This window comes from Biomphalaria glabrata, chromosome 8 (genome assembly GCF_947242115.1).
Source record: "Biomphalaria glabrata chromosome 8, xgBioGlab47.1, whole genome shotgun sequence".
Lineage (NCBI taxonomy): Eukaryota > Metazoa > Mollusca > Gastropoda > Planorbidae > Biomphalaria > Biomphalaria glabrata.
The window spans coordinates 18,240,021-18,253,380 of record NC_074718.1 but is presented as its reverse complement, the minus strand read 5'-3'; the positions used below and the strand labels follow the sequence as shown (position 1 = coordinate 18,253,380).

The 13,360-nt window shown below is 40.9% G+C and overlaps 1 protein-coding gene across 1 annotated transcript; it reads left to right on the top strand.

Annotated features, from left to right (window-relative positions):
- Positions 1-10,287: 10,287 nt before the first annotated feature.
- On the top strand, positions 10,288-11,110 carry LOC129927729 (salivary glue protein Sgs-4-like). Its single transcript, XM_056038118.1, has 2 exons — positions 10,288-10,735; positions 10,929-11,110. The coding sequence occupies exons 1-2, from the start codon at positions 10,288-10,290 to the stop codon at positions 11,108-11,110; spliced, it is 630 nt and encodes a 209-aa protein (XP_055894093.1).
- The last annotated feature ends 2,250 nt before the right edge of the window (positions 11,111-13,360 follow it).

Genomic DNA, 13,360 nt, shown 5'->3' with positions numbered 1-13,360 from the left:
CTATTGCCCATTCAAGTTGGAATACAACAACTCGTGTCTCGGCTATTGCCCATTCAAGTTGGAATACAACAACTCGTGTCGGCTATTGCACATTCAAGTTGGAATAAAACAACAACTCGTGTCTCGGCTATTGCCCATTCAAGTTGGAATACAACAACTCGTGTCTCGGCTATTGCCTATTCAAGTTGGAATACAACAACTCGTGTCTCGGCTATTGCCCATTCAAGTTGGAATAAAACAACTCGTGTCTCGGCTATTGCCCATTCAAGTTGGAATACAACAACAACTCGTGTCTCGGCTATTGCCTATTCAAGTTGGAATACAACAACTCGTGTCTCGGCTATTGCCCATTCAAGTTGGAATACAACAACTCGTGTCTCGGCTATTGCCCATTCAAGTTGGAATAAAACAACAACTCGTGTCTCGGCTATTGCCCATTCAAGTTGGAATACAACAACAACTCGTGTCTCGGCTATTGCCCATTCAAGTTGGAATACAACAACAACTCGTGTCTCGGCTATTGCACATTCAAGTTGGAATAAAACAACAACTCGTGTCTCGGCTATTGCCCATTCAAGTTGGAATACAACAACAACTCGTGTCTCGGCTATTGCCCATTCAAGTTGGAATAAAACAACAACTCGTGTCTCGGCTATTGCCCATTCAAGTTGGAATACAACAACTCGTGTCTCGGCTATTGCCCATTCAAGTTGGAATACAACAACTCGTGTCGGCTATTGCCCATTCAAGTTGGAATACAACAACTCGTGTCTCGGCTATTGCCCATTCAAGTTGGAATACAACAACTCGTGTCTCGGCTATTGCCCATTCAAGTTGGAATACAACAACTCGTGTCTCGGCTATTGCCCATTCAAGTTGGAATACAACAACTCGTGTCGGCTATTGCCCATTCAAGTTGGAATACAACAACAACTCGTGTCTCGGCTATTGCCCATTCAAGTTGGAATACAACAACTCGTGTCGGCTATTGCACATTCAAGTTGGAATACAACAACAACTCGTGTCTCGGCTATTGCCTATTCAAGTTGGAATACAACAACTCGTGTCTCGGCTATTGCCCATTCAAGTTTGAATACAACAACAACTCGTGTCTCGGCTATTGCCCATTCAAGTTGGAATACAACAACTCGTGTCTCGGCTATTGCCTATTCAAGTTGGAATACAACAACTCGTGTCTCGGCTATTGCCCATTCAAGTTGGAATAAAACAACTCGTGTCTCGGCTATTGCCCATTCAAGTTGGAATACAACAACTCGTGTCTCGGCTATTGCCCATTCAAGTTGGAATACAACAACTCGTGTCGGCTATTGCACATTCAAGTTGGAATAAAACAACAACTCGTGTCTCGGCTATTGCCCATTCAAGTTGGAATACAACAACTCGTGTCTCGGCTATTGCCTATTCAAGTTGGAATACAACAACTCGTGTCTCGGCTATTGCCCATTCAAGTTGGAATAAAACAACTCGTGTCTCGGCTATTGCCCATTCAAGTTGGAATACAACAACAACTCGTGTCTCGGCTATTGCCCATTCAAGTTGGAATAAAACAACTCGTGTCTCGGCTATTGCCCATTCAAGTTGGAATACAACAACAACTCGTCTCGGCTATTGCCCATTCAAGTTGGAATAAAACAACAACTCGTGTCTCGGCTATTGCCCATTCAAGTTGGAATACAACAACAACTCGTCTCGGCTATTGCCCATTCAAGTTGGAATAAAACAACAACTCGTGTCTCGGCTATTGCCCATTCAAGTTGGAATACAACAACAACTCGTGTCTCGGCTATTGCACATTCAAGTTTGAATACAACAACTCGTGTCGTCTATTGCACATTCAAGTTTGAATACAACAACAACTCGTGTCTCGGCTATTGCACATTCAAATTTGAATACAACAACTCGTGTCGGCTATTGCACATTCAAGTTTGAATACAACAACTCGTGTCTCGGCTATTGCACATTCAAGTTGGAATAAAACAACAACTCGTGTCTCGGCTATTGCCCATTCAAGTTGGAATACAACAACAACTCGTGTCGGCTATTGCACATTCAAGTTTGAATACAACAACTCGTGTCGGCTATTGCACATTCAAGTTTGAATACAACAACAACTCGTGTCTCGGCTATTGCACATTCAAATTTGAATACAACAACTCGTGTCGGCTATTGCACATTCAAGTTTGAATACAACAACTCGTGTCTCGGCTATTGCACATTCAAGTTGGAATAAAACAACAACTCGTGTCTCGGCTATTGCCCATTCAAGTTGGAATACAACAACAACTCGTGTCGGCTATTGCACATTCAAGTTTGAATACAACAACTCGTGTCGGCTATTGCACATTCAAGTTTGAATACAACAACTCGTGTCTCGGCTATTGCCCATTCAAGTTGGAATAAAACAACAACTCGTGTCTCGGCTATTGCCCATTCAAGTTGGAATACAACAACAACTCGTGTCGGCTATTGCACATTCAAGTTTGAATACAACAACTCGTGTCGGCTATTGCACATTCAAGTTGGAATACAACAACAACTCGTGTCGGCTATTGCACATTCAAGTTTGAATGATACGTTTGGCTATCTCCTCATATCTCTCCTCCGAGTGTGGACAACTTCTAATGTTCCCAGACATTAATGGCCGTTGTCTTTACTTCAGTATGCTCGCATCACTTGTATCCCTGGCTAATGCTTCGTGGAATTGAAACACAAGGTCATGGTCAGGTTAACGTGAGCATGGTTCCCTACTTCACGTGTATTGACCACTCCCGTCCATAAAGCCAGCCACTGTCCGTCCTTGTGCCTGGCAACAAACGCCAACCAATCTGGATTTATAGAGATTACTGATTGTAATCTAAGGATTACTGCCAGCCTGCTGGTCAAGTCCGATCTGTTCACACTGACCAAGAGGGCTACAGAGTACCGTGGGTTTAAAAAAAATGCGACTGACCGTTCCGAGATTTGTAAGTTTACGTGTAGAATGAAAACTGCAGAAATAAGTATCCCAAGGTCAACTCTAGATGTGTACATTGTTAGTGTACCAATACATTTAAAACACATACACATTAATATACACGAACACAAATGTATGTGTACAAACATGACGCTGACCATATTTTCATTGGCTAGACACTTGTATAATTAATTGACATCTCTGGGTGTTGGTCATCTTGTTGTTCACTTTGGTCACGACGTGTAACTAGATAGACATTTGGGCAGGGCCGGTCTTAGGCCACTGCAACCTATGCAGTCGCAGTGGGCCCCGCGCTTTCATAGACCCCTCCCTTTCATAGGCCCCGCGCTAATTCAAGGTGTAATTGCAAAAACAAATATACGAAAAACTCATGGAAATCTCCTGAATTTATTAAAATCTCCTGAAAACTCTTAAAATCTACAGAAAAATAGACAAAATTGTCATATGTGGGTGTCATTCATTGCGGAAAACTCCAATCCTACGCGCGATAAAAGAAAAAAAAAGCGAAGTCAGCTTTCATGTAATAAAATGTAATAATCGGGCAAATTTTACATTAATCTGAAGTTCCAATACTTTATTTACTTTTATAGTCACTGGCATTTAAATATGTCGTTGGTTACAATGTTCGTAAAGTACAAATCTCAATTTTTAACTGAATGAATAAAATTCAAAGTCGAATTTTTTCTTATACAAAATCTTAATTTTCGCTTATTATCCTTATTCCCACACAAACTAGGCCCCGCGCAAACAGTTTCGCATAGGGCCCCGCAATCGCTAGGACCGGCCCTGCATTTGGGTGACGCTGTAGAGTTTGCTGTAAGAGGTTGGAGAAATGATGTCATTCAAAGTCAGATCAAGTCAACTACAAGTTGGACATGACTCTATTTCATGTACAGATCAAATCAACTACAAGTTGGACATGACTCTATTTCATGTACAGATCAAGTCAACTACAAGTTGGACATGACTCTATTTCATGTACAGATCAAATCAACTACAAGTTGGACATGACTCTATTTCATGTACAGATCAAATCAACTACAAGCTGGACATGACTCTATTTCATGTACAGATCAAATCAACTACAAGTTGGACATGACTCTATTTCATGTACAGATCAAATCAACTACAAGCTGGACATGACTCTATTTCATGTACAGATCAAGTCAACTACAAGTTGGACATGACTCTATTTCATGTACAGATCAAATCAACTACAAGCTGGACATGACTCTATTTCATGTACAGATCAAATCAACTACAAGCTGGACATGACTCTATTTCATGTACAGATCAAATCAACTACAAGCTGGACATGACTCTATTTCATGTACAGATCAAGTCAACTACAAGTTGGACATGACTCTATTTCATGTACAGATCAAGTCAACTACAAGTTGGACATGACTCTATTTCATGTACAGATCAAATCAACTACAAGCTGGACATGACTCTATTTCATGTACAGATCAAATCAACTACAAGCTGGACATGACTCTATTTCATGTACAGATCAAATCAACTACAAGCTGGACATGACTCTATTTCATGTACAGATCAAGTCAACTACAAGCTGGACATGACTCTATTTCATGTACAGATCAAATCAACTACAAGCTGGACATGACTCTATTTCATGTACAGATCAAATCAACTACAAGCTGGACATGACTCTATTTCATGTACAGATCAAATCAACTACAAGCTGGACATGACTCTATTTCATGTACAGATCAAATCAACTACAAGCTGGACATGACTCTATTTCATGTATTAGATTTTCTGAAAGAACTGGGTTGTAAAAGGATACATTGTAAAATATATTTCTTTCGGCATTGATTAATATAGAGAGAGAGATATAAAATGAGCATTGCATTTATGAGATGCTACTCATTCTCCGTTACTTTTGACTGTAGTAAGTTAATACGTCAGTTTCATTTTCAAATTCATTTTCCACAAATTAAAGTAAACATTGTCATTGAATGGCATGAATAAAACAATATCCTTTCAAAAGTTAGTTTCGCCCCGTCCACACTCATGCCTTAAATGCAAATTAAAAAAATATATATATAATTTAGATCGAAATGCATGAACATAGAAATTGTTTGTCGGTTCTGTTCTAGGTTCCAATACTTTCACACCATTCGCTGACTCGAGCAACACGGTGGATGCGGTGCATAACTCTTTTGATAATGTCACTTGTCCGGATTATCTGCCCATGTTTTCTTTTCAACGCGACAACAATAGCTTCGTTAGTTTGAACAAGAAAAAGTTTTTCAACCCCCCCCCCCCTCTCCTTTTTTTTTCTTTCTCAAGCGACTGCTTGAGGGCTGGGGGCAGTAATGGGGCACTGGGCGGTAAATTAATTGTATTTCTTGCCCTCTCTCCTGCCTCCTCGTTTTATTCATCCTTCTCATCCTTTTCCATTTCCGGTTTCGTTGACTCACACACAGACACACACACATATAGACACAGAGACACCCGTCCATTTCATTTATCTGTCGTTTTTTTTTTCGGCCTTTTATTTTTTTTTTACTCAGACTTTCTGTCCGTCTGTCTGTCTGTCTCTACATTCATTATCACCCTACCACCCCCTCGCCCCTCCCGCTGTTTCACGCTGTATCTGTTGCAATGTCTTTCTAATGCAATGCAAATAACTCTGCATATATTCTGGAATGAAACAATGTATTAGCTTGGACGTGACATACATAGAGGTCCACCGTGCACCACTACTTAGAACTTGCATGTATTCTTATAATTCTTATTTTCCTCTTATTATTATTATATTTAAGTGACATTATCCCGGACAGTTGATGACCTCATCACACCACGGGGAGTTCATGCATTTCATAGGAGAGACACACCATCATGTGAATTGTTGGATGAACCCTGTGTTGAAGACACACCATCATGTGAATTGTTGGATGAACCCTGTGTTGAAGACACACCATCATGTAAATTGTTGGAAGAACCCTGTGTTGAAGACACACCATCATGTGAGTTGTTGGATGAAACCTGTGTTGAAGACACACCATCATGTGATTTGTTGGATGAACCCTGTGTTGAAGACACACCATCATGTAAATTGTTGGATGAACCCTGTGTTGAAGACACACCATCATGTAAATTGTTGGATGAACCCTGTGTTGAAGACACACCATCATGTAAATTGTTGGATGAACCCTGTGTTGAAGACACACCATCATGTAAATTGTTGGATGAACCCTGTGTTGAAGACACACCATCATGTAAATTGTTGTATGAACCCTGTGTTGAAGACACATTATCATGTAAATTGTTGGATGAACCATGTGTTGAAGACACACCGTCATGTAAATTATTGGATGAACCCTGTGTTGAAGACACACCATAATGTAAATTGTTGGAAGAACCCTGTGTTCAGACACACCATCATGTAAATTGTTGGATGAACCCTGTGTTCAGATACACCATCATGTAAGTTGTTGGATAAACCCTGTGTTCAGACACACCATCATGTAAGTTGTTGGATGAACCCTGTGTTCAGACACACCATCATGTAAATTGTTGGATGAACCCTGTGTTCAGACACACCATCATGTGAATTGTTGGATGAACCCTGTGTTGAAGACACACCATCATGTAAATTGTTGGAGGAACCCTGTGTTGAAGACACACCATCATGTAAATTGTTGGATGAACCCTGTGTTGAAGACACACCATCATGTAAATTGTTGGATGAACCCTTTGCTGAAGACACACCATCATGTAAATTGTTGGATGAACCCTGTGTTGAAGACACATTATCATGTAAATTGTTGGATGAACCCTGTGTTGAAGACACACCATCATGTGAATTGTTGGATGAACCCTGTGTTCAGATACACCATCATGTAAATTGTTCGATGAACCCTGTGTTCAGATACACCATCATGTAAATTGTTGGAGGAACCCTGTGTTGAAGACACACCATCATGTAAATTGTTGGATGAACCCTGTGTTGAAGACACACCATCATGTAAATTGTTGGATGAACCCTTTGCTGAAGACACACCATCATGTAAATTGTTGGATGAACCCTGTGTTGAAGACACATTATCATGTAAATTGTTGGATGAACCCTGTGTTGAAGACACACCATCATGTGAATTGTTGGATGAACCCTGTGTTCAGACACACCATCATGTAAATTGTTCGATGAACCCTGTGTTCAGATACACCATCATGTAAATTGTTGGATGAACCCTGTGTTCAGATACACCATTCACATTTCTGATACTCCCACCCAGAAACACTTCGACACGCCCACCCAGGAAGACCCAGGCACACATATCTTATTGTATTAGTCACATACGCTGTTTAGACCTCTTTCTCAAGATCATGATATAAATTGTTGGATGAACCCTGTGTTGAAGACACACCATCATGATGTAAATAGTTGAATGAATCCTGTGTTGAAGACACACAATCATGTAAATTGTTGGATGAACCCTGTGTTCAGACACACCATCATGTAAATTGTTGGATGAACCCTGTGTTGAAGACACACCATCATGTAAATTGTTGGATGAACCCTTTGCTGAAGACACACCATCATGTAAATTGTTGGATGAACCCTGTGTTGAAGACACATTATCATGTAAATTGTTGGATGAACCCTGTGTTGAAGACACACCATCATGTGAATTGTTGGATGAACCCTGTGTTCAGACACACCATCATGTAAATTGTTCGATGAACCCTGTGTTCAGATACACCATCATGTAAATTGTTGGATGAACCCTGTGTTCAGATACACCATCATGTATGTTGTTGGATAAACCCTGTGTTCAGACACACCATCATGTAAGTTGTTGGATGAACCCTGTGTTCAGACACACCATCATGTAAATTTTTGGATGAACCCTGTGTTCAGACACACCATCATGTAAATTGTTGGATGAACCCTGAGTTCAGACACACCATCATGTGAATTGTTGGATGAACCCTATGTTGAAGACACACCATTATGTAAATTGTTGGAGGAACCCTGTGTTGAAGACACACCATCATGTAAATTGTTGGATGAACCCTGTGTTCAGACACACCATCATGTAAATTGTTGGATGAACCCTGTGTTCAGACACACCATCATGTGAATTGTTGGATGAACCCTGTGTTGAAGACACACCATCATGTAAATTGTTGGAGGAACCCTGTGTTGAAGACACACCATCATGTAAATTGTTGGAAGAACCCTGTGTTGAAGACACACCATCATGTAAATTGTTGGATGAACCCTGTGTTGAAGACACACCATCATGTAAATTGTTGGACGAACCCTGTGTTGAAGACACACCATCATGTAAATTGTTGGATGAACCCTGTGTTGAAGACACACCATCATGTAAATTGTTGGACGAACCCTGTGTTGAAGACACACCATCATGTGAATTGTTGGATGAACCCTGTGTTGAAGACACACCATCATGTTAATTGTTGTATGAACCCTGTGTTGAAGACACACCATCATGTAAAATTGTTGGATGAACCCTGTGTTGAAGACACACCGTCATGTAAATTGTTGGAAGAACCCTGTGTTGAAGACAAACCATCATGTAAATTGTTGGATGAACCCTGTGTTGAAGACACACCATCATGTAAATTGTTGGATGAACCCTGTGTTGAAGACACACCATCATGTGAATTGTTGGATGAACCCTGTGTTCAGATACACCATCATGTAAATTGTTCGATGAACCCTGTGTTCAGACACACCATCATGTAAATTGTTCGATGAACCCTGTGTTCAGATACACCATCATGTAAATTGTTGGATGAACCCTGTGTTCAGATACACCATTCACATTTCTGATACTCCCACCCAGAAACACTTCGACACGCCCACCCAGGAAGACCCAGGCACACATATCTTATTGTATTAGTCACATACGCTGTTTAGACCTCTTTCTCAAGATCATGATATAAATTGTTGGATGAACCCTGTGTTGAAGACACACCATCATGATGTAAATAGTTGAATGAATCCTGTGTTGAAGACACACAATCATGTAAATTGTTGGATGAACCCTGTGTTCAGACACACCATCATGTAAATTGTTGGATGAACCCTGTGTTGAAGACACACCATCATGTAAATTGTTGGATGAACCCTTTGCTGAAGACACACCATCATGTAAATTGTTGGATGAACCCTGTGTTGAAGACACATTATCATGTAAATTGTTGGATGAACCCTGTGTTGAAGACACACCATCATGTGAATTGTTGGATGAACCCTGTGTTCAGACACACCATCATGTAAATTGTTCGATGAACCCTGTGTTCAGATACACCATCATGTAAATTGTTGGATGAACCCTGTGTTCAGATACACCATCATGTATGTTGTTGGATAAACCCTGTGTTCAGACACACCATCATGTAAGTTGTTGGATGAACCCTGTGTTCAGACACACCATCATGTAAATTTTTGGATGAACCCTGTGTTCAGACACACCATCATGTAAATTGTTGGATGAACCCTGAGTTCAGACACACCATCATGTGAATTGTTGGATGAACCCTATGTTGAAGACACACCATTATGTAAATTGTTGGAGGAACCCTGTGTTGAAGACACACCATCATGTAAATTGTTGGATGAACCCTGTGTTCAGACACACCATCATGTAAATTGTTGGATGAACCCTGTGTTCAGACACACCATCATGTGAATTGTTGGATGAACCCTGTGTTGAAGACACACCATCATGTAAATTGTTGGATGAACCCTGTGTTGAAGACACACCATCATGTAAATTGTTGGAAGAACCCTGTGTTGAAGACACACCATCATGTAAATTGTTGGATGAACCCTGTGTTGAAGACACACCATCATGTAAATTGTTGGACGAACCCTGTGTTGAAGACACACCATCATGTAAATTGTTGGATGAACCCTGTGTTGAAGACACACCATCATGTAAATTGTTGGACGAACCCTGTGTTGAAGACACACCATCATGTGAATTGTTGGATGAACCCTGTGTTGAAGACACACCATCATGTTAATTGTTGTATGAACCCTGTGTTGAAGACACACCATCATGTAAAATTGTTGGATGAACCCTGTGTTGAAGACACACCGTCATGTAAATTGTTGGAAGAACCCTGTGTTGAAGACAAACCATCATGTAAATTGTTGGATGAACCCTGTGTTGAAGACACACCATCATGTAAATTGTTGGATGAACCCTGTGTTGAAGACACACCATCATGTAAATTGTTGGAAGAACCCTGTTTTGAAGACACACCGTCATGTAAATTGTTGGATGAACCCTGTGTTGAAGACACACCTTCATGTAAAATTGTTGGATGAACCCTGTATTGAAGACACACCATCATGTGAATTGTTGGATGAACCCTGTGTTAAAGACACACCATCATGTAAATTGTTGGATGAACCCTGTGTTGAAGATACACCATCATGTAAATTGTTGGATGAACCCTGTGTTGAAGACACACCATCATGTAAATTGTTGGACGAACCCTGTGTTGAAGACACACCATCATGTGAATTGTTGGATGAACCCTGTGTTGAAGACACACCTTCATGTGAATATTTTGATGAACCCTGTGTTGAAGACACACTATCATGTAAATTGTTGGATGAACCCTGTGTTGAAGACACACCATCATGTGAATTGTTGGATGAACCCTGTGTTCAGACACACCATCATGTAAATTGTTCGATGAACCCTGTGTCAGATACACCATCATGTAAATTGTTGGATGAACCCTGTGTTCAGATACACCATCATGTATGTTGTTGGATAAACCCTGTGTTCAGACACACCATCGTGTAAGTTGTTGGATGAACCCTGTGTTCAGACACACCATCATGTAAATTTTTGGATGAACACTGTGTTCAGACACACCATCATGTAAATTGTTGGATGAACCCTGTGTTCAGACACACCATCATGTGAATTGTTGGATGAACCCTCTGTTGAAGACACACCATTATGTAAATTGTTGGAGGAACCCTGTGTTGAAGACACATCATCATGTAAATTGTTGGATGAACCCTGTGTTCAGATACACCATCATGTAAATTGTTGGATGAACCCTGTGTTCAGACACACCATCATGTGAATCGTTGGATGAACCCTGTGTTGAAGACACACCATCATGTAAATTGTTGGAAGAACCCTGTAATGAAGACACACCATCATGTAAATTGTTGGATGAACCCTGTGTTCAGACACACCATCATTTGAATTGTTGTATGAATCCTGTGTTGAAGACACACCATCATGATATAAATTGTTGGATGAACCCTGTGTTGAAGACACACCATCATGATGTAAATAGTTGAATGAATCCTGTGTTGAAGACACACAATCATGTAAATTGTTGGATGAACCCTGTGTTCAGACACACCATCATGTAAATTGTTGGATGAACCCTGTGTTGAAGACACACCATCATGTTAATTGTTGTATGAACCCTGTGTTGAAGACACACCATCATGTAAATTGTTGTATGAACCCTGTGTTGAAGACACACCATCATGTAAATTGTTGGATGAACCCTATGTTGAAGACACACCATCATGAAAATTGTTGGATGAACCCTGTGTTCAGACAGCTTGAATAGAAAGAGTTCCGTAAGAAATGGGAACAAGTGAAAATTCACATTTCTGATACTCCCACCCAGAAACACTTCGACACGCCCACCCAGGAAGACCCAGGCACACATATCTTATTGTATTAGTCACATACGCTGTTTAGACCTCTTTCTCAAGATCTTTGATTCGTTTCATCCGGCTGTTTGCCGTGCGATCTGGAAACAAAATGTCTATTAATATCAAAATGGAGGTAGCAAGTGTTCGCACCTGGTTGAAAGATCGGGTCAGACTGGGTCATCTTCAGGTAGAATACAACAATTAACTCGGGGGTGAGAGGCGAGGTGCAACATTTACCAAACTTATTAGATTTCTCCAGCGAAGTGCGTGACCGGATTTGTGTCCGGACAGTGGCGGCAAGCGACGTCCGCATTTCTGTGTGTGTGTGTCTCGTGCAAGACATTCATCTGTTCACGGAGGTGGTTGATTTGATCTTTTATTGTTTAGATCTGCTAAGTACTGGATACACGGTACTGGATACACGGTATTGGATACACTAGAGTTTCTCACAGACAGGTCACATAGTCACACATATAACAGAGAAACATTCTGACGCCAAGCATATACAGCACGTATGATATATATATTTATATCTAGTTCCTATACATGAATAAACACATACATACATACATACATACACACATACATACATACATACATACATACCCTTATTTCCACATCTCTTTGAGATATTTCTTGTTTCGGCAGACAGTTTTTTTCTCCTTGCTACATCTCAACACTTAATGTCGGTACACAAAATGTAGACGCTCAGTTTAAATAATGACTGTAGAGCCAAATGTTCTGGGTTCAAATTCTATGGAAATACGGGATTTGTTTTCGTGTGTTACTGAGTCCAGCCAGTTTGAACAGTTCCGTCTTATGTCCTAGTCAACCATCGCCCGTGTACACTGTAATGGAACATCATAACAGAGTGGAAGCAGTAGAAAAATGACAGTATATTTTACATCAAGTTTGGCTTGAAATTCAGAGGCGTAGCTAAAGGGGGAAGATTGAGAATTTGAAAATCCCCCCCCCCCGGTCCAAAATGAGTGGGTTTTTGTTTTTTACATTAAATATTACGCAAAACGCAGCTGCCCCCAAAGAGATCAAGCCCCCCGGGCCGCCAAATGATGGCTTATTACTAGGTACGCCACTGTTGAAATTATTGGCAGAATCTGTCCATTTAGAGTCAGGAAGAAATGAAAGATTCTGGAAAGCATGTTTTTATATTCACTTTAACACACATATACACAGACAACACACACACACGCATAACCATTGTCCGCAGGTGGTCGATTTAGATTTTCTTTTCGCCGTCTGAGTTTGTCCTCGGCAGCAGATTTTCTTTTGGTCTCAAATGTGTATCCCGCGGCCTTCGTGAGTGACCTCCAGTTGTCTTGTTCCGACGCCGCATGCAGCCAGGTGCTCTCTTCTATGTCAGACAAGGAAAGTTGACGCCTAAGCTGGTCTTTGAAGCGTTTCCGTGGGGCGCCTCTGTTACGTCGACCACCTTTTAGCTCACCAAAAAAGACTGCCTTTGGCATACGTTCGTCTCCCATACGGGATGCGTGGCCTGCCCAGCGTAACTGTCGGACCATAAGAAGTTCCTATATACTGTCCCTACCGGCTTTTGCAAGGACATCGCTGTTTGTAGTGCGGTCCTGCCACTGTATGTCCATGATGGAGCGCAAGGGTTGAGAGAACCACCGCCTGGTAGA

Bases quoted from the DNA above. Each gene is read 5' to 3' on its own strand.
- LOC129927729 (XM_056038118.1), top strand. From the start codon at position 10,288: ATGAACCCTGTGTTGAAGACACACCTTCATGTAAAATTGTTGGATGAA. The intron at 10,736-10,928 runs GTAAATTGTTGG...CCCTGTGTTCAG, and splicing joins TGTGTCAGATACACCATCAT to ACACACCATCATGTGAATTG.